Source organism: Limanda limanda, chromosome 5, assembly GCF_963576545.1.
Source record: "Limanda limanda chromosome 5, fLimLim1.1, whole genome shotgun sequence".
In the NCBI taxonomy this organism is placed as follows: domain Eukaryota; kingdom Metazoa; phylum Chordata; class Actinopteri; order Pleuronectiformes; family Pleuronectidae; genus Limanda; species Limanda limanda.
In genome coordinates this window covers 15,452,460-15,474,147 of record NC_083640.1, presented here as the reverse complement: position 1 = coordinate 15,474,147, position 21,688 = coordinate 15,452,460, and the positions used below count along the sequence as shown (strand labels likewise).

At 40.2% G+C, this 21,688-nt stretch overlaps 4 protein-coding genes across 5 annotated transcripts; 2 read left to right on the top strand and 2 right to left on the bottom strand.

Moving 5' to 3' along the window:
* Window positions 1–4,836: 4,836 nt before the first annotated feature.
* On the top strand, window positions 4,837–7,178 carry LOC133002313 (Rieske domain-containing protein). Its single transcript, XM_061072094.1, has 4 exons — window positions 4,837–4,930; window positions 5,801–6,046; window positions 6,320–6,354; window positions 6,444–7,178. The coding sequence occupies exons 2-4, from the start codon at window positions 5,827–5,829 to the stop codon at window positions 6,732–6,734; spliced, it is 546 nt and encodes a 181-aa protein (XP_060928077.1). The 5' UTR covers window positions 4,837–4,930; window positions 5,801–5,826; the 3' UTR covers window positions 6,735–7,178.
* Window positions 7,179–8,274: 1,096 nt separating this feature from the next.
* Window positions 8,275–12,042, top strand: gtf2h3 (general transcription factor IIH, polypeptide 3). The gene is made up of 13 exons (XM_061071392.1): window positions 8,275–8,511; window positions 8,588–8,667; window positions 8,778–8,884; window positions 9,235–9,377; window positions 9,510–9,572; window positions 9,973–10,002; window positions 10,100–10,128; window positions 10,211–10,285; window positions 10,372–10,425; window positions 10,942–11,010; window positions 11,114–11,249; window positions 11,361–11,397; window positions 11,552–12,042. Exons 1-13 carry the CDS (start codon window positions 8,502–8,504, stop codon window positions 11,619–11,621), a joined length of 903 nt encoding a protein of 300 aa, XP_060927375.1. The 5' UTR covers window positions 8,275–8,501; the 3' UTR covers window positions 11,622–12,042.
* A 277-nt stretch (window positions 12,043–12,319) lies between these two features.
* Window positions 12,320–14,652, bottom strand: psmd9 (proteasome 26S subunit, non-ATPase 9). Its single transcript, XM_061071475.1, has 6 exons — window positions 14,502–14,652; window positions 14,289–14,388; window positions 13,413–13,606; window positions 13,196–13,297; window positions 12,854–12,942; window positions 12,320–12,557 (listed from the first exon to the last, which is right to left on the bottom strand). Exons 1-6 carry the CDS (start codon window positions 14,625–14,627, stop codon window positions 12,530–12,532), a joined length of 639 nt encoding a protein of 212 aa, XP_060927458.1. The 5' UTR covers window positions 14,628–14,652; the 3' UTR covers window positions 12,320–12,529.
* Window positions 14,653–15,831: 1,179 nt separating this feature from the next.
* On the bottom strand, window positions 15,832–21,502 carry LOC133001348 (rab5 GDP/GTP exchange factor-like). 2 transcript variants are annotated; one of them, XM_061070908.1, is made up of 9 exons: window positions 21,179–21,502; window positions 19,447–19,633; window positions 19,028–19,155; window positions 18,538–18,689; window positions 18,378–18,447; window positions 18,157–18,292; window positions 17,976–18,070; window positions 17,409–17,665; window positions 15,832–16,930 (listed from the first exon to the last, which is right to left on the bottom strand). In XM_061070908.1, exons 2-9 carry the CDS (start codon window positions 19,602–19,604, stop codon window positions 16,514–16,516), a joined length of 1,413 nt encoding a protein of 470 aa, XP_060926891.1. In that variant the 5' UTR covers window positions 19,605–19,633; window positions 21,179–21,502; the 3' UTR covers window positions 15,832–16,513. The 2 variants fall into 2 exon arrangements, with proteins under 2 accessions (XP_060926891.1, XP_060926893.1); XM_061070910.1 differs by having other exon boundaries at window positions 21,215–21,502.
* Window positions 21,503–21,688: the final 186 nt, after the last annotated feature.

The window sequence follows — 21,688 nt, the reverse complement described above, 5'->3', positions numbered from 1 at the left end:
TTTTGGAATCGAAGCATGTGTTCTAAAGGATGGAGTCCTGATCAGAGCACCAGGTCTGGACAGTGGAGCAGGGATATGAGTCTATTTTAAAGAAAGAGATGAACCTGCAGCAGGGAGCTGACCGAGTCCACCCTGACGTCACGCAACCCTGCAATGTGAACCACCTTCTGTCCATCCTCCCTGGCGAATAACCTAGAGACAGATGAACCGAGGGTGAAAGAATAAAATTAGTTTTTTATATTACTACAAATATTAAGAAGAGAACATACTAGTTCCCTATAATGATGATGATGATGCTGCTAAAACTATATGATCCTTAAGAGAAGACTAATTGTTAAAATCATATAAAAAATTCTAAATTCATTATTAAGAAGTATATTGTAATGGTGGCTATGACACAAATAAGCAACTAATAACAGTTACATGTACCTTCCAAATATATAATATATCAGTGTAAACACAAACCTTTTCCTGTGGTCCAACAGGTCATACAGCTGACCACAGTAGATCTCAAAGAAAGTGACATACACCAGCAGGGGAGCGAGCATGTGTGAAGTGGACAGGTGTGCAAAAATGTCCCGGACTGCAAGTGTGTACAACCCTGGTCCCCCGGCGGATGACCCCAACATGGTGTGAGTCTTCCCTGCACCTGTCTGGCCGTATGCAAAACAAGTGGCCTTGCCTCTGTGGAACACACAAGGTAAAAATATATGTGGTTAGGAGGCACAGATTCTCAGAGACACAGAGCAAGCAAACACAAAACTGGCTTCAGGACATTTGGATGGGAATGAACTGAGTGTGACAACATATAAACCTCAGTTTGTAGCACTACATCAGTGCCAACCTACCCATTGAGCATGTGCTGCACCAGAGGATATGCTGTTCCTTGATACACCTCCTCGTTGGAGCTCTCCTCTCCAAAAACCTGGTTGAAGTAGAACCTGTGCTACAGGGACAACGCAGCAAGGCAGCTTTACAAAATCGGAATAATCCACTCTTAGAGTTTCAGTATTTCATGAAACTGAACATCATTACCATTTGACGTATGACTATAGATATATGATCAAAAAAATAGATATATGATCTCCACATCTACCTGTAGTATGTATTGTGTGAGATCCACAGCTTCTTTGCTTTCATGAACCATAACACACTCTCCACCTGAAGTTGTGACAACGTCTGCTTCTCCTCTCCTGCTCTGTGCACGTGTCAGAGGTCTCTTCCTCACACACACGCTAATCCGCTGCTTCCCTTCTTGCCTGGTACATGCGCACAAACACACACACACACACACACACACATCAATCACAGTCAAATTCGGATTATTGTGTCGAAAGTAAACAATGCTCTTATGCAAACTTTGTGCAAATGTCCTAAAATAAAGAGACACAATCACATACAGTATGTAAATTGCCAAAAAGTTGAACATGCACAGGAAACTTCTCCTCAATGCTTGTGTTGGAGCCATTAGGATACTTTCTATTATTTTCTGAATGTGTTTAATTTTCAGGAAATGTATTTAACATGCTGCACCTGTACATGTCTCCACTGAGACATTAATTTGCTATTCAGGAGCAAGCAGTGAGGACAACACAAACCACCTCCACTCACTTTTTGTTTGGAGCAGGAGGGGAACTCAGAGGCAGTCCGTAGTTGTAACCAGCGGCTCTCTTTGATTCATAAATGGGTGTTTTCCTAGCCATGGATCCTGAAGCCCCATAACTGTGTATTTCTGTGGGAAGTGTTTCCTTCTTAGAGATTATTTTCCTGTCTTTGTGCCCAACTGGTTTTTCGTTAAACGTCTTTGATGCCACTGGTGCAGGCCTGTGTTTCTGTTTGTGGAAGGAGACAAACTTTGGTGATAAAAGGGTGTCAGAGCTCTGCACTGCAATTCCTTCTATGGTGTCTCTCCTTGTGTGTTGATTTGGATGACTATGTGCATCTGTCCTGGTGTTGTTGTTTTCTTTTGCGCCACATTTCACAGCTCTCCCACTGTCGAGTTCAAGCTGCAGAGTTGTGGCTGACCCTCGGCACTGGACTGGTGCATCATTTCCCATTTGACTGGTGCAGACATGAACAGAGCCTTTGGGATAAGAAAGTTGCTTTTGATGATGATCAATGGTTTCACAATCAAAATCAAGCCGTCTGCGAACAGGACGTCCATAGCTATCATAAGTAAAACTACTGTCCACTACACCATAGTCTTCATCCCCATTTTCAGCACCAAAATCATCATAACCATCTTCATATTCAAGACTCTCCAGGTCGAGAGTTTTGATCATTTGGACCAGATGGAAGAGTCGAGTCCTTTCCTCCATAGTGCGGATTCCCAGGAGGGGATAGTCCTCCATGGTCAGTGCTGTGAGGTGGACTGCACGGCAAACCCCCATGGAGGTAAACCTGACAACAGAGAGAGGGTGAGAGTCAAAGGAGGGGATCATGTCACATTTTGGATGTTCTGTGGGTGAGTTTTCTTACTGGTCATAGTGGTGATGCAGCTCAACCGCTCTCAGACACTCATTCAGGCAAAGTGTCATTTCTTTCCCTTCCTTTTCTCTCTGTGTTCCTTTGTCTTTACTCAACCTACCCCGGGAGTGGCACACATGTCGGTTTAGTCTCTCCATGGGTCGGTCACAAAAAAGGGAAACATGCAAAAACTGACATTGCTACTGAAGTGATTCTCTGCAGCAGGCTGAACTTGAATAAAAAAAAATATAATCAGAAACACAAGAACTACATGAGCTCTCTACAGCAGCCACACCACTTTTAACAAGACCATGTGTCCCGGCTGTTTTCCCTGCCTCAGTAATTTCTGTCAGAGACTGATGGCCAATGGGGGGGTCACTGTGTCATAACTACCACACTGCACCGTTGGGGTCACAGGACACTAGTATGATGCTGAAATTTGACACTTGGTAAGGATAGAGCCGGGGCAGCACGATGCAGTCATGTCACACATTTTTGTATCCTAGCAAATATGATAAATATAGCAGACACAGGCAAGCAACTGTTGCTTCACTGGCTTCTACAGGAGATTGGCTGGCAGCTGTAATAGTCCTGACACATGAAACTTGAGCGAGATCCTCTTTATATAATGGAATGTTTTTATATATATTTTTTAAATATTTTGCCCATATTAATAAAGTTACCTCTTTCATCCTAATATTTTTAATGTATTTTATTTAGCTTGAAAACTGCTTTTTTAAATTTAAGTTAGATAGTTAGTTAGTTAACTTGATTTTTAGATTTTAGTCCATATCAGTTTAAAATATTAAATAAATAAAAAAATACAGCAGAAACTAAAGATTAAAATCTTCACACTCTACAAGCACATTGGAATAGAACACATACAGAGCAAGGGCATGTCATTCTGTGTAATTCCCTGTTGGGATTTCATGCTGTCTGATGTGTCCATTCTCCAAACTGAATTTCACAGTGGCTGCAGAGCATAAAGTACAGGGGAAGTTGTTGTCCAATAGTGTCATTGGATTAAATAACCCACAAAACAAAATAAAGAAAGGATAAAGGTTATTGCCTGAATCTAAGTATAGACAAATAGTTTTTAAGTATGAACTGGTTAAAATGTTCGTAAAAGGTTTTAAAAAACTGAAAACTTACCAGATTCACTGCAGACTTGTTTAAAAGCAGGACCGTGTTGACAGTGTTTTGATCTGAACGAGCTAAGTGAAGAAACATGAATCATGAATCTTTCACAGAGCTGTTAGCTTGAGTGGTATCACCATTTCCGTACACGGTTGGTCTCCATGGCGACGAAAACGGTTCCGGAGTTGTGCTTTCCCACACGTGAAGTGAACCCAAGTCCTGCTGCAGCTCATCTGACGTTGTAAATGTAAAGAGACAAACAGTCGCTTAACATCCCGTTCAGCATGAAGGGAGAGATAATCCCTCGGAGGGTTTAATGCCCACAGACACAAAGCCTCCTCACACTAACCCTATTAGACATTTGTCTCCCTCAGCAGCGCGAGTTAAACAGCAGCTCCCCCCTATGATCATATTACCGCTGATATGCATGAGGAGACTATGCCTTCACTGATGAAGTGAAAAGCATATATAATTAACATTAGAGTATTAATTAGAATACGTGTCACTCCTGGTAACTATCCTCTTGACATCAATGACGCTGCACCAAATTCCACACACCCAGATATCAGTCCCTCAAACAGGCCTGACTTCTTTATCTTCTATATACACAAATTATTCCCTGGGAAATGTCCAACAAACATTCTATAAGGTAAAGGTTCAGTGTGTAACATTTAGGTGAAAAGGATCTCCTGGCAAAAATGTATTATAAAATAATCCTTTTGATTATTTCATCACTGTCTTTCTTCTAAATAAGTATGAAATTGTGTTTTCTTTTCTCTAGAAGGTCCTCTTTATATTTAAATACTTTACATGAAATGGTCATTGTGACTGTACATGTCACTGACTTGTAAGGGTCTGTAGGAAAAAGTTATCTATGTGGCCTTTAGTTCTGAGAGAGGAGGGTTAATACGTTGACAGGATTTTTGTTGGAATATCATGACACCAAAACAGTATCCAAATAAATGATCTGGGGATGAATGAACAATTAATATACGTACTGGCCACAGGGCCAACTCTTCTTCATAGAAAATGTGTTTTATTCCATTTTAAATATTTTTGTCTGAACAAATCCAAGTCTTTACTTTATTTACATGTGTCCACAGTGTGGTATTCACATCAAACACTTGCACTTCTTTACAAAATAAGAGTCACGGATATATCGGGAGAAGTCGCCAGGAGTAGCTCTTACTCTGAAGGAGAGCGGTCTCTGTTTCCGTCCCTGGGTTTCCTGCTTGGTTTTGAGTGTCTGTTTGGGAACTAGCAGGAGAGAAGAAGCCTGCAGGATGATTACTACAGAGAGGACGACACGAACATTCAAAGAGACGAGGTTTGTAGAAACCATGATTCACAAACTTAAGTTAATAAGCCTGTGAAAGTGAGTGATCTCAGCGAGAAAACTCAGCTAGTGCTAATGTTATGCTAGGGTGTAGCTTAGCATCAGTCTCCTGAGTTATGTTAGTAAAACAACAGTTAGTTATTGTGACAGATGTAGTGAGACTTTATCGAACGTGATGTTTTGATGGTGTTTTCATTCATCGCTTTAATTCTTCATGACGTTAAACTACACTGTTTTTAAACTTATTGAATTCATGCAGTAATTACTATTTAACTTCATTTGACACATGGAAATGTCTTCTTCGGTTTATAGTACCCTCTTTCTCCCATGGCGTCTAATCACACACTTTCCTACAGCACAAACTACTAAAAATATAGATAATAACTCTCATATAGAACAAATAGAACAAGAACATGCTAAGAACATCCACGTCACAGAACATACAAGTCTCAGTTTTACCTCAAGGCATGCTGGGAGAACTTACCCTTCTCCCCCCCAACATGCTGCAGTATTATTAATGTGATTTTTTTGTAAAAACTACAGTAAATACATTTTACCCATTTGACATCTCCAAACATTCCATAATTGAACATTTTACTGGTTAACTATATATGTTTTAGTTTAACTAGATATTGCAGATACACACATACCTTTTGTATACTTGCAATTAAAGAAAAATGCATATAGTAAGTGATGGAGGGGGGATTTCATTATAAAAAAATGTTTAAAGACACGTGGTAATGAGCAAGCTGAAGGAAATGAGCAGGATTGAGACTTTTTTGCATAAACGTAATCACTACAATCTTCCTATTTTGCGATTAATCATAAATTACTTTAAACTATAATGTTATTCATTAACAGGAAACCAGCCATAAGAAGTATGCACCATGTCCTCTAAGGAGGAGACTTGTCGGAATTCCTCGTCCCCTCCATTGTTGTCGTCGTCCTCGTCATCATCATCATCACTTCCCTCCGTGTCTCACTTCATTGGGAAGAAAGAGGACATCATCAGGGCAGGACGAGTGACCAAGCTGGTGAATGGATGCAGAGATGTACTGGTCCTGTTCCACCAGGGGCAACTTCATGCTATGGACATGCGCTGCTACCGTAAGTCTTTGTAAGAGCTCTGTTTGTGTTAACATAACAATCCTCATACTTCTTTGGGGGGGATTTTTCAGTTTTGATGCCTATTCAGTATGGCTTTTATGTAGTGCATTATATTTTATGGCTAAATCTAAATGTTTAACTCCTTTTAAATAAATTTGTAACGTATCATGCACCTGTAAAGCACTTTGAATTGCTTTTGATTTGTTTGAAGGTTCCAAATGAATAAAGGTTGATTGATTGATTGAACAGTGGAACTTGTTTTTCTGATGCCAGATTCGGGTGGTGCGTTGCAGCATGGAGACATTGAGGTGAGTTTCCTACTAATCTGAATATTGAAATATTGGAATGCTACTAGATGTTATCTTTCACTATCACCATATTTCTCTGCCACCATTAGGAGTTCAATGGACGACAGTGCATTGTGTGTCCGTGGCACAAGTACAAGATCACACTGGCAGAAGGGGAGGGGCTGTACCAGGCTGTAGACGATCCTACAGTCAAACCCCTGAGAACACATTGGCGCTCCAAGGGTGTCAAACAGAGGATTCACCAGGTCACAGAAGTCAACGGGGATGTATACGTCACGCTTGATGACTCCGTCGAGGCCATTGAGTCGGACATCTACCAGACTGAGAGATACAGGACTGTCTTGGTAAAGGCCCAGCCAAAACCCAAGCCCAAGATCTAGCCATATATTGAAAGAGTCATTGATTATACAATCACAATTACCTGATTATACAACCAAAAATACCTGAATGTTTCAAGTACAATATAGTACTTTTCCATATATCTTATGGACCATTCAAAATACTTTACAATACAAGTAGCATCACCCACACTGAGCATTTATATGCAGCACTTTGTCTATCACTCCATTCACACACTGTCGGCACAGGGGCTTCGTATCTTGCTTAAGGAAGGGCAGACTGGAGGAGCCAACCACATTCTGGGTAGTGGTCGACCCTTTCCACCTCCTGACCAACAGCCCTCCTTACACTGCAGACATTGATCAAATCTGTAAATAATAATTTATAAATGTCTGGCATTTAAGGACATTTTGAATGGAATATTTGTATAGATTAAATGAGTTTGAAATATATTTGTTTATTTTTTATAGGAAGATTGATTTTATGCGACCACATGTTCCTTTTATATAGTTGATGTCCTGATCAGATTTTGTCATAACAAAATCTCTTTATTAAAGTTCCCTGTGAAATACTCTCTTCATTCGTTCATATTAACTTGTGTGTTCTTGAGCAGTGAAATGACAAAATGGATCCACTTGTTTGTGACTGGTTTACTGAGGTATTTGGTTCCATCTTATCTAATGTGAGGATTTCCTACTTTTCACTCTCACATGTCATTTTTAGTTGAAAACCTTTGCGTTTGTAGCTGTTGGCAAAACAAACAACTTGAAGATGACGCTTAAGGCACTGGTGAATTATAATCTGTGTTTTAGGATTAAGATACATTTATTTGTCCCAAACACATGCACAGACCTGCACACTCATGCAAGGAGGGAAATTTAACCTCTGCTTTTAACCCATCTGGTGCAGGACACACAGAGCAGTGAGCAGCCATGTACGGCGCCCGGGGAGCAGATGTTGGGGGAGTAAGGTGCCTTGCTCAGGGGCACTAGACAGGGTAGGGAGAATCCTCTTGGATTTTTGGACAGATCAATCCAGGTTCGTCTTTTTGTTGTTTCTCCGTGGAGACGAACCAGAGACCTTTTCTGCCCATAGTCCAAGTTTCTCTGCTACTAGTCCACCGCCTCTCCAACAATTCAGTTTTAACAATTCTTTGATTAATGAGGGAAAATAATCTGCATAGATGTATATTAAAATTAAGATTTTTATGCTGTGTATTTAGAATGATAGATTATAGATTTTAAGTTATAAAACATTCCTTAACTTTCTAGGTCCTGTAAAACCAAACAGATATTTAAGTCACTGTGTATATTCAGGTAACTGTACATACGTTTTTCTATAGGGCTCAATACATTTCTATTTATTTATTACACTTGGAGAATAATTTGCGGATGTATCATTGATGCGGGAAAGGGGCTACGTTTCTTTTGTCCTAAAAACGACCCATGGATCCTATGGATTTATTAACACAATGTGGAGTGATCCTGGTCCACACTCCTTACCAGTTGGTGGCGGTATTGCTAAACAAAGTTGTTTGACATACGCAACAAAACAAAACAAAAAGGAATCAGCTGAAGAAGACAATAGCGGAAGTATACTAGAGAGTTGCTGCAGGTGTGGAAAATATTTTCAAGCTGAACTGAGTGTGTGATCAGTGATGAAGTGGATCTCATAATGTCGGACATTAAAGGTATAACGTGTAAATCTTCAAATCAAAGATGAAAGCCAACACCAGATAAATCTCCAGGACAGCGGCGGTGTTTTACTTTGTTGTTCTCCCTCAGTTCCAGACGTAGCATCCTGCTGTGATGGCTTCCGGTAAAGTTGTGTGTTTTGTGTTGTACATTTTAAAGTGTCAGTGAGCTTCTCGGCTAAGATGCACATGTGTCCTTAGAGGAGGAAGCCAGTCTGCTGGTCATCGTCGTGGACGTGAATCCGATATGGTGGGGCCAGCAAGCTCAACGAGAGCCGCAGGTAAACACCGCTAGCTGTTAGCTTGTGTGCTACTGTAAATCAGAAACAAGTGTGTGTGTGTGTTGTTAAAAGGCAGGAACAACAGCCCCTGTCCTCTTGTCTCCGCGCAGTTCACCTTGTCCAAGTGTTTGGACGCAGTCATGGTGATGGGGAACTCCCACTTGGCCATGACCAGGGCCAACAAGCTGGCTGTCATCGCAAGCCACTGTCAAGACAGGTAACTTTTACACTGGAGGAGGAGTAGCTGTACTTTAGTACAATCTGAAGGTACTTGTACTGTGCGTGAGTATTTCAATGCTCCATTTTAGTAGAGAAAAAGTGTACTCTACCAACGCCTAACAGTCCCCGTATCAAACCACTTTTAAATTCACTAGATTAAAGTACTGGATCTGCACCGACTCTTATAGTATACATTCAAATGGTTGTATGGTACTTTAACTTATAGTTTTGAATATGACTTCTTCCACTGCCAGTTTCCAGGATTGAAGTGTAAGCTGTCCTTTTAAATTTAATGTTTTGCTCCTGCCGCTGCTCACACGCTCATCTGCCCCACTTGCTTTATTTCAGTCACTTCCTGTATCCCTGTAAGAGCTGGAGAGGCGAGGACAACTGTGGGGATGAGGCACCCTCCAGCGGGGATGGAAAATATGAACTGCTTGCAGTTGCCAACAACCTCATTGCTGAAGAGATCAAGAATGTAATGTTAAAAAGTAAGTATTATAACTTAAAACATGTTTTAGCTGCAAACTTAATGTACTATTATCTTCATTGTGAGATGTTTACTGACACTTTGAGCTGCTGCCGATCACTGAGAGCTCATGAGGCGCTTTGTGTGATTGCAGCTGAAGTGCAGGGGAATTCAACGGACACTATGTTGGCTGGATCTCTGGCCAAAGCTCTCTGCTGTATCCTTTCATGGAAACCTCTTAAGATTTAAGTTTTCATCTGAAGGATGAAGGTTTGGACAAAAGAAATACTGTTGACTACAGCTTTACATATAGCAATTATTTTTTTTACGTTAGTAGGAATATAACAGTGATATAATGGTCTCAATTAATTTATTTATTTTCTGTCTTTTATAGTAAAGTCTATGCTCGATTGTTGCTGAGAAGTGTCTTGCGCTGGTTGTATTTGAAATGTGCTCGTACTTAATGTGTCGGAGGAGTTATCTTTTAAAACTGCAGAATCTTCCTTGCTTGAAGATCACTTTCCTTGTCAAGTTAGAAAAAACAGCAGCATTTTTTTCTGTATGTTGAGTGACGCAAAGCTGTTTGCCAACTTTCCTTTAACATTTTGAATATTCAGATATCCACAGGGTGTCCAAGGAGATGGAAGGTAATAATTATATTTAAATATCAACCTAACATTGCTCTTCATCAGATATTTTCCCTTCAACACACTGAAATTCATTTTTCTTTTTTCACTTTATCAGCTGGGCAGGATATCAAATCAAGAATACTGGTTAGTCTCAAATAGTCTAATGAAACATGAGTCTTTTGTTCACCTGACTGAACACAGCTTCTCTGCTCATTTGACTTTCCAGGTGATAAAAGCAGCTGAGGACTGTGCCCTTCAGTACATGAACTTCATGAATGTGATTTTTGCTGCACAAAAGCAGGTAAATGTGGATCTCGCCTCTGTTATTTCATGGCTATACATGTTTCACTTAATTTTAAGTGGCTTTGTTCTTGTTTCCTCAAACAGAACATCTTGATCGATGCCTGTGTATTGGACTCAGACTCGGGTCTGCTTCAGCAGGTACAGTTTTACAGCCCCATTGTGAACGTAAAGCACAACACCACATACTGTCCCTTCGCTGAACCAGACAAGAGTAAACTACTAGATGCACCATTCCAATCTTTTCAGCGAGGATACCTGTAGTTATCAGCTGACACTGGAAAGGAAAGATCTGATCCCAACGTTAAATCAATAAGTTGTATGCCTCACTGTGTGCAGGACAACAGGATCATTGTTGGCAAATCAAAAGTTAACTACCAACAAACTGCTCACCCTTTGTTTTTAGTTCCTATCATTCTATGTTAGCTCTCCTCTTAGCAAAACATACACACACACAAGTAGATAGAAACAGAGAATAGATGGACTCTATGATCACAGATGTACGATCCAGCTGTTTGAGTCTGTTTCAGGACCAGTGCTTCCCTATAAAGGAAAACCAGGGGTGTGATCATGATGTGACACTTTTGACTGTATTTATCTGTTCTAATCTGTACAAAGTACCGTTTATTTTAGCTTCAGCTTTTCCGCTCTTTTCAGGCTTGTGACATAACAGGAGGATTGTACCTCAGGATACCACAGAAAGTTGCCATGGCCCAGTATCTTTTAGTGAGTACACAGTTGTGTTTTTATACAATTCAGTGAGAACAGTTTGTCTTTTTTAAATGTGAAAACAAACCCCTTTTTGTGTTGTTTGCCGCTGTTTTCTTAGTGGGTGTTCCTCCCTGACTCGGAGCAGCGTTCCCAGCTGGTCCTGCCGCCGCGCGTTCATGTGGACTACAGAGCTGCGTGTTTCTGCCATCGCAATCTCATCGAGATTGGTTATGTGTGCTCCGTTTGTCTGTCAAGTAAGTTTAATCCACTGGAAACGAATGTGTGACCACAACTTTATAATTCCTCTAAAAGCTGCAGTTAGCATTTGATTTTGTGGTGATGTTTTCTCTTGTCTTATTTTTAAGTATTCTGCAACTTCAGCCCCATCTGTACAACCTGCGAGTAAGTCTTGTTTTTTTTAATTATTTACACCACCTTTAAATCTTTAATACACAACATTACCTCTGGATAGAATTTGTATACACTGGTAACATGCAATGTGATTTCAAACCTGTATTTGTGTGCATTAATATGATTTTAAATACTTTTCTTGTAGGACTGCCTTTAAAATTCAACTTCCAGCGATGGTCAAGCCCAAAAAGAAGAAACTCAAGCTGCTGTCATGATTTGTGCTGGGAATTCCCTGAGTTCATTTCATTTTTTATACTCAGATTGTACTATTTTGTCTGGCATAATTTGTTATGCCCTTTGTGAGGCCCTATGAAATGTCTTTGAAGCAGCAAAAACATATAATCATGTTAACTTGACCCCCATTGACTGTCAATACACATACAGGGAAGCCAATACTTGATCATTGCAGTCTTATCTCACGAGTATCATGTTCAACCCATTTCCACTTTGTTTACATCATTAATATTTAACACGTAAATCAGTCACACATTTGAGTCTAAAACATTTGTTCTGCTTTTTGTAATTGTTGTTTATAATGACGGCTGTTAATCACTGTTAATGCTTTGGAAAAAATTGACATTGGGCATTTTTGTGATGTTAGGTTTCTTTTTAAATAAAACGAGTGTATTCTTCCAAGTTTGTTTCAGTTCCTTTTACCATTATCATGCAGTCAGTATAAATAGCTGCTCACATTCTTTGGCTTTTTTCAGATCAATTATAAACTGTTGAGGTGGAAGAATTTGACTTAATGAGTTCAGCGAATTGGGTTCATTGTTCAAACAGGTGACGGAAGATTACTGGACATTTTGGAAATAATTAATCTTACCAAGATTCTCTGATTTGTTCTTGTGGAACATCAGGCGTGTCATATTTGAAAATAAACCTTCATTAATCACAGTAGGAGAGCTTCTAAGGTATTTTCAGATTTATATTTATTCAGGATACTGATTCTCAAACAGAAGCACAGAAACACGAAAGATGTCCTTGTGAAAAGCAAATGGTTTCACATTATAATTAAGATGAAAACTGAAGCAGATGGAAAATTCTGTGGTATTTACAAAAAACATTTGAAACCATCAAGTAGTAACAGGTGGTGGGGAAGAGTTTCACATTGTCACAGTGATCATCGACGGATTGGAACAATGTTGCATCTGAAAAAAAGAACAAGAAAAAGATTATGACTGACGTGAACCGCTTAATACTTTACTAATAAATACAGCTCTTTATAACATGTTAAGGAGAATGTATGGGAGTGTTTCATCAGTATCACTATAGGGCAATGACAACATGTGCACAAAGAGAAACATGTTGGTTTCACTGGAAGCTTTTCAGCATCTACGATCATGTGTGCTCACTGTTTTCAAATCGTATAAACACAGCTGCTCTACTAGACTCTTCATCTGTGCCAGTTCAAGCACGTGACCGTGATAACGTCTGCAACACTCACCCCAGCAGACCTCTGCCAGACCATCGCTGTGGAGTCAGGCTCATCTGAACTTTGTGTTCATCCCGGATCACTGACACACTGAATGGTTTCTGTAGATGGAAATGACATTGCAGTTTACACTCGCCTTAAAAAGTGTTCAGCAAGATATGACAAGTCAAGGCCAGTGCTACATAAGGCAGGCAAATATTTAAAAAGTATGTATCACACAATTACAAAAATATGTGATAATTCTGAAATTGAAGTGTTACATACATCATTATAGGACAAACATCTGGTTTATAAATATGCATTATAAAAAACTATAATGAACAATAAAATCCGTGGATGACTTCTGCAGCTTACCCCTTCACTGTGCTGTACCACAGCAGCAATATTCTGGAGGTTCTGAAAGTTGTTTGTGTTCACTGAACCAAACTCGATGACTTCATCACCAACTCTGAGCCCCTTTGGAAAGAAACAATGAGTTCAATCACAGGAACAGATCAGTTACTTTTGAAGTCCTAACTTTTTAAAACCTTTTATGGTTCGTCTACAAACAAGTGTACATCACGTTACTCACAGCTCCAGAGGCAGGTGAGCCTTGAGTCACAGCATCCACAAGTGCGAATGGAGGAGGCAGCGTGACCTGCTGATCCATTGCCTCCCCCTGGGCCTCCACCTCATCATGGACCCGCTTGGCTTTCTCTCGAGCATGCAGCTTGTGCAGGGCTTCCTCGATCTCTGCCATGATGGACTTGTGATCATTCTGTAGGCCTGGAAGTAAAGGCATTGCCTGTAACATATCAGCAGCTCAAAAATAAATCAGGAAGAAGTTTGTTTATAAATGGACAATTTTAAAAAAGCAGCGCTGCAATAGTCAGGGAATTCATCACTCAACAAAAGATTAAAAGCACTCCGAGTCAACTGGTTTCAGTTAATAATCCAGTAAAAATGATAAGTAAAGTGATAATCTTTGAGTTTTGGTTGGTCAAAACTAAATAAGGGAATAAAAAGTCATGGGTGTGCTGAGTGTTGTTCTGGTGTCTGTGTTGAGTTTATATTGCTGCTGCTGCGTCCGTAAAAGAGTATTTGAGGTGTACTGTGAATTTTCAGTTTGGTCCATATCCCATTCATTAACATGGAGGAGGCGCGATTTATGACCTATACTGCCGCCATCAACCAGGTGGGGATAAACATGCTTTGACTTCACGTTTGGGGGAGCTGGCCTGTCGTCCATCTTTGTATACAGTCCATGTTTATAACTAAACACTCTACGATAACAACGTGATGTTAACAGATAAACACGCCTCCATGACCTGAACGATCGTCACACTTTCAAGGTATTGTTATGTTATGATAGTGTTGGCAGGTGGGCTGTGCTGCTCCATGGGAAACCCAGTTGTCCCCTGCAGCCACAGTAAACACTGGAAACAACAACAAACCAGCAGCAGCTTACACGAGATGCTGTGTCTTGCTGTCCTGATCTGGTAAACATTCACATCTGCCCGGGGGAAGCCCTCCTCGTCGACCAGGGGCCCTTGAACTCCGACGCCTTGCTGTGAACACACAGCGAAGAGAAGAACAACAACACAGGGTTTAGCACCACAGCCTCAGCTAGCCTCTGGTTAGCCTTGTTGCTACGTTGAGTTGGTCTGAAAAGCGGACTTACGTCTTCCAACACGTCATAATACGCTTTTATCTGCTCCTCGATGTCGTCTTTCTTCTTCATTAGGCTTTTCACTTCGTCCATTGTTGTGTCAGAGTTTCCAGAAGGAGTTTCCACTGTCATCTTCATGGCTGCGCTGCTTCTGGTGACGCAACTTCCGGGACAAGAGCGAGCGGCTTCTTCTTCTTTTTGTTAATAGCAGTTTTGATACTTTACTGCCCTCAACTGGTGTATTAAAAAAAGAAAGTCTGAAATCTAAAATGTTTTTCTTGACGTGGACAATTTAAATGACAAATTAAAATTATTTTGATTTAAATCTCAACACATGCAGGGGAAATGTTTCTTTAACGGTTTTATGGTTGTTTCCCTTCACTCCCTGAGTCACATTAACGTTCCTATCTTGCTCTGTTACACTTCCTCTAATGTGCTGTAATGACAATAACGTCTCCTTTTCGTCAGATGGAATTTTTGTTAAACATTATATCTCATGAAAATGTTTAACATATACTTTTCCTGTTTTACCTTATTATTCTGTTTTCTTTACACAGTTAATTTTATTTTATTTAATGTAATTTTCATTCATTGTATTTTATGTTTTAGGGCCCGACCACTGACAGGCAATGGCCCTATCGAAAATGTTAAGGATTATTATTATAATTATATATTATAACCTACTCTGACCGATCTTCACAAAAATCGATACACATGTGTATCATGACTAGACAAACAAAAAAGTATATTAGTGCAATTTGAAAAACGCAACAGGAAGCCTGCTATTTGGCATTTAGTGGCCATTCTGGCCATATTCCACATTTTTACTTTGAGGTACTTCTACAAGGGCTTACATCAGATCAACTTCAGATTGAGATTCAAATTCAATTTGACTTCAGCTATTGCTGCTTAAAGATATATTCAAAGATATATTCAAAATACACTGGTTATGGGTTAAATAGTGTATCTAATAAATGGTTTTAAGTTTTTTTCAAATTCAAATACCTACTTAGACAATTTTTATCAACATCTATACCCCATCCTTCACTGAAATCCCCACTAACCAGGCTTCAAGTTTCCTCATCACATTTAAAATGGACCAGGATGAGCTTCATAACTTGTCATACAACAGCAGGTACAACACATTCCTGAGTGGAGGGGGACTTTAAGCACCGTCAAATTATGAAATACTCACTTGTTTATACTTAAAGTCAAGAAAACTTGCTCATTAGTAATAAGCAATGAGCATTTAACGATTTCTATACAAACTTTTTACTTTTTGACTCCTGGTCGTCTCTGCAAACAAGTGAATCCCAATATTCACCCTACCACACACACAAAGTAATTTTTTCAAGTCAACTTTATTTAATTATTGGACTAGTATTTAATCATACCATAAGACTCTTATATTTCTTCAGACACCTTTCAACAGTTGTTAGCAACACACAACCACCAACCACAACCTGCACACTAATATATCTAGTGGGATGTGTTACACATTGTTTTATATCACATTATTTTCATCTATGAACATACAGTGAATGTATCATATTGAAAAATTACACAGCTTTGAAAAACATAGTTTATTAAAAGACACCTCCCGTCTTGTAGTGGTCAACAACTGTCCTCTAGCATTTTTCTTGTAGAGAATTTTTAACTTCACAGCAGTTTTCTTTATATATAGGCACATAGTGAATGTTAAATAAGAACCCTTAAAGTGTTAGGGGACATCCCTAAGTGCTGTACCCTGAGTGCTGGCTACAAACTGGAATGTGATTTAATGGCCTTCATCCCCAAACAGAAAACAAATACAAAAAATGTTTTACCACCTGTAATACCTATTGCAAAAAGTTTCCTTCACAAAGTTTTCCTTCATCTGGCTTATAAATCCCAGCTCCCTAAAGTCGAAACCTGTGCAAACATGGCATTGGAATATAAATGTTTGTTTTATATCCTACATAATAGGTTAGTGCTGATGATGAAAAAAGAGTCAGGTGTCAGATTAGGTGTTTTTGTTATTGTTGCTAACAGTCGGTATCTTTTGGACCTGCATGTAGATCAGCAAGCACCAGCACCGACTGGTCTTCGTCATCCCTCTGAGGCGGAGCATCGTGAGATGTGGATGACAAAACGTTAGAGAGCGCAGCCTGAGCTGTTACTTCCTTCTGTACCAGAGCAAACTGTGTTGTTGCCTCATCCAGTTGGGAATGAACTGCTTGTACCCAGTTCTGAAGCTGAACATTAAGAGAATCCATCCCCTGGTGCAGCTTCTCCTGTCGGCCTTGTAGCTCCTCCAAGAGGTGTTTTGTGTCACTGGTAGTCTGCTGCCTCTTGATTACTCCAGGAGGAGCACCCTGATTCAGCATGTAGCTTTCAAACTCCTCTGGACTGAGGTTTAGTGCCGGTCCATCCAGCTTATCAATGAAGGCCACAGCACAAGACTGAAACAGAGAGCGTGTGATCAACCAACTAGCTCAACATCAATACATTTTTGTTTTAAATGTATCAGTGTTGCAATATTTACAGAAACACTGCTGAGATATTGGAAATCCTGACACAGTCGCCCACATTCACTTCCATTCATTCATACTTGACTCGTCTCTCTCATTGGTTCCACTGAGTCAATTATCAAACATGTTTGATAATTATCAGGGTGGCACCGATGAAATCCGCCCGAAATTCCTGTAGTCCGAGCCCATCTAAAGCAACTCTTGCAGGGTAGACAATCCGCTTCCACTTCACACAAGCACACACGCCCAGTGTAGGGTATGGTCATGTGGTAAGCGTTTTCAGGTATGTTAGTATGGACAGAGATTACTTCCCGAGTCAAAACACTTGCGATGATTTAAGTTTTATCGATGTAGGCCATGATACACAGAATGATGTGGTGTATGATGGGTAAGTTTGCTGTCTACTTACCAGATTTGTGAAATAGTAGCCACTCTCTCCTGCCATCAGACTGTGAGGGAGACCAAACCGAATCACATATTGCATGTTAGAGTGTAGCCGGGGTGGGTTAGCCTTCAACACCACGTAAATCAGTCCTGACAGGAAGTCATCTGCATTAGCAGGTTCACTGCTTGAGTTGGAGAGTGCCTCGAAGACATGCTGACTGCATTTGCACACACAGGCTAGTTTGTCCTGTGGCGCTCGTTTGGCATCCATTTCAATTATGGCTGTTGAAAAAAGTCAAAAACAGCATATTAGACCATTTAAAAAAATGTTTCCAGCATATGTGAAACTTTCTCTCCCAAATAAACACAAAGACCTTGATGTGGGGAAACAGCTTAGCTATGTCAAACCAACCATCCCGCTTACAGCTCCTCTAAGCTCACTAGTCAATAACAATGACAATGCATAGTGAGTTACTTAGACTTACATTTAACAAGCAGACATACAAGTAGTACTAATCTTCTCATCTAGCTCTCCAACAGAAAACGTATATGACCTTAAACAGTTCCCTCCAGCACTGACTCTGTGCATCACCTGTTATAGCAGGCAGAAAGGGGTCGCTTGTAACCGCAATCTTTTTTTCAGGAAAAGGAACACTCAGCATCTGCGGCGTAACCCAGTTCAAGGAGCTGCAGAGTAAAGCCATTAGGTGTCAAACAGTCATCACATATCCTATGTTTTGCTATAACAGAACTGACTTGAACATAAGAGTTACCGTATTCTCCTCTGGAGAGCCAGGTCCTTCTGTTCATCATCACAGCTGTCATGACAGAAAACCCATTTGTGCAACCGTGTCATTATTAGCTTCTCTACGTGCTCCATTATCTGAGTGACCTGAGCCTCAGGAAGACCTGAAAGCAAAAAAATAACAACTCAGATTTTTGATTATTTTCAGAATTAACAGTCCAAAAAAAGTGTGAACTGAAATGTACTGACTGTCAAAATATTCTGCAAACGACTGGAAGAAATCCTGCACGAGGTCCGACTGTTTCTGTACCGGCAGATCCTGTGAAGATGATGAGAAGCTGTTATCGTAAAAACTCGGACATTTCGAAAGAGAAGAAGTGTAATGTTCATCTTTAAAACAGATAATTACATGGTAAGCCTCCACTGTGTTGAGAAAAGCTGTGCATCGGGACTGCAAGCGCTGGGAGGAAGGGCTCCGTAGGATTTTGAGGAAGCCGGTGAAGTCCCCAGGCTCGAGGCTCGAGTACGCTTTTAACGCATTTGTTTGGCTTTCAGAAGACTCTACAGGGAGGAAGAGTGGATGTGACTCCAGATAATTAAATGAAATGTTTTTAAACTGAAATATGGTACTCCCAGTGGTTCAGAATGGAGAGGGGCGATATCTTGGTTCAATTGTTTTACAGCATTACCTACAGGTTGGTTTTGCTTTGGGAACTATACAGTAATGAAGATGCTACACTACCCACTTATACAGTATGCACATGGAGCCTCTCGGTACATCAGATAATGAAGGAACACAACAGCTTTTTGACAGCTTTTTCTGTCGGTACGTAAGGGCAACGTGAGTAGAAGAAGTCCCGAATGTTTTCTAGCATGTTCATTTCCAGAGTCATTTGTACCTTGACGTTTTGGAGGCGATGGGCTTCCCCAGAAGAGTCTCCTCATCGTGTTAATCCGATGGCCTTTCTCAATGCTCTTCTTCTCCTCGAATTTGGAGAAGGTGAGAGGAATGCCGTCATTTCTCGGCCTACAAGGAATAAAGGAAGACCGTCGTATTAACAAAGAATCACAGATGAATCTGTTCACATCAGCAATGTTTTTTTAATCTCTTTATGTTTTAATAGTAGCCATTACATATTCAGTTGGTGCCAAAAGTACTAACTCAAATTAGCACATTATACAGTTATTCTACTTTAATTTTCTCGTTGACATATTGATTGATATGTGTATACCCTATCATGTGTTGCTTTTTAACATGCTGTGACAAAAATCCGTCTTTGCACTGACACCATTACGTCGAGGTCTGTGGTTGTTTTACCTAGTGTCTTGTCTCTGGGCTCCAGCTGAACGGGCTCTCTCTCTCCAGCACTTGGAGCAGAGGCCATGCCATGCAGGGTTTCCATAATACCCACAGGCACTCTTACAGAGCAGCTCCTCCTTAGAAACTCTGATTCCTCTTTGCTTGTCAGTCCACATCGTAGAGCGCTCACTTATGCTACTCCCACCTGTTGGATTATAATATTTCCATTAACTAAAATTCCACATAAATATACATACCATACACGTAGGTCTAATATAATTTCTTTGAAGAGTTAGAGTATAAAAGGGACCTTGTTGTGTTTTTGACTACAGGGCTCAAAAGCTCAGTGTTCAAGGCCTGGTTCTGCTATATTTAGCAAATAACCTCAGGCATGTTTACAATCGGTCAAGGACACTCAATAATGCAATAAAGCATTAAAACCCAAGAAGACTCATTTTCAATGCCTAACCCTCATGATTGCTATATATATTTTTTGTTAGTTGTCTGTCCTTCTGCCTTCTCTGATTAATCTCTCAGTTGCCAGATAAAGTTGTTAATGATTGAATATGTTTGTTTATCTGTCGATCTTCTGGGTCACTGCTGTTATTGCGCACCACCAGAGACACATTGGATGCTTTTCTTCTCCTAATATAAACCCCACAGTCAATTATCAGTTTATTAGGTACACTTGGCTTAAACTAATGAAGTCTAACACAGCACCTCTCAAACAACTTAAACATTTAAACTGAACATTATAATGGAGGCTTTTTTGTAGGACTGGTGTATTAGACTGTATTAGATTTAGCTCAGTGTACCTGACAACGCAGCAACTGTATTAAATCCAAAGCACCTCATTGTATGTTATCAGGTGCCATGTCAGCGTTAATAAAAGTAGGTCCCAAAAAACACTTCTAGTTTCCATTCAGGCGAGGAACAGCTTTTTTGGTTAAACTGATTTGATTCGACTTCCTGTCGAGCTCATACACTGACTTGATGGAACAGGATAATAAAGCAGCATTTCCTGTTGGGCCTCACATGACCTGTCTGATTGACTCTGACACTGCTTGCTTCATCAAAATGTGGACACTATTCTTTGAATATATGAAAGTGAACATATCTGCCAAACTATGTAGAGCTTTTATATGAAGCACGGGGGTTGATAAACAGGAAAGCTGCCATTGTGATACTTTGACAGATTTGCCTTTTGGTTTTCTTTCTCTTCCTTTTTTTTTACATACTGGGTTAAATTTCAAACCCGACTAATGATTGTGATTATGATATTATTATGATAAGAAAAACAACACATTTGACTGAAAAAAAGATCTTGATTTATTGTGGATGTGAAAATTGTTCACTTTGACATATTCTACTACAGCTTGAGTAAACAATAATGAAAAACATCTGACAAATAGAATTATTATTTGTATATTAATACTTTTCGTGCTAATTGTCACTCAAATAATTCAGACATTGCTAATGGTTTCTTTAAAGGACACTTCACCATCCTTCCACTTAATCTTTCAGGTAGCTGCTTAAAAGCTTTTAACGTCCATAAAGACATTTTTGCTGGAACTTTTCTGTTGAGCCTCGAATCATATGAAAAAGTTATCCTTGTTTAATAGTGAAGTTCCCTCGGTGTGTGTGTGAGTGTTGTGTCGCAGCCCAGCTGACTGTCAGCTGAGGGGATTGGAGATAAGAACCAGCTGCTAACCTCAGCTAGCGGCTACAGCTACAACAGCGACAAACTCACCAAGACACGATCACGTCCATTAGAGAACCAGCTCACCCGTCAGCTGGTGAAACCATCATCAGCTTCTTCCTCTTCTGAAAACACGTCTCCCTCGTTTCGTGGCGTCGTCACCGTCACGAACTCCTAGTGATGTTCCGAACAACGCAGTTAATCCTCCGAACCTCCCCGAACCAGACCCGAGGGACACCAGCTGTCAGGCGGAGGTGGAGGAGAAAAACTCAATGAAAAAGTTGATCAGGAGAAAAGGTGACGTAGACTTTTCAGACCGGAGCGACAGGAACAGCGTGAAGGTTTGGTTCGAGTCACCAGCGACGTTTCCACACGGGAACGACTTTTCAAATTAAAAGTACCCCGACACGAAGAAACTGACTCCGGGCTTCAAACACGATAACTTAGAAACGATGATCCATTACATCTTCTTTACACGTAACACACATAGACTGGGTAACACATCACATCCTGCTATCACAGCGAGTGTTCCGCTTTCTGCTCATTCAAGACCTTTATTTA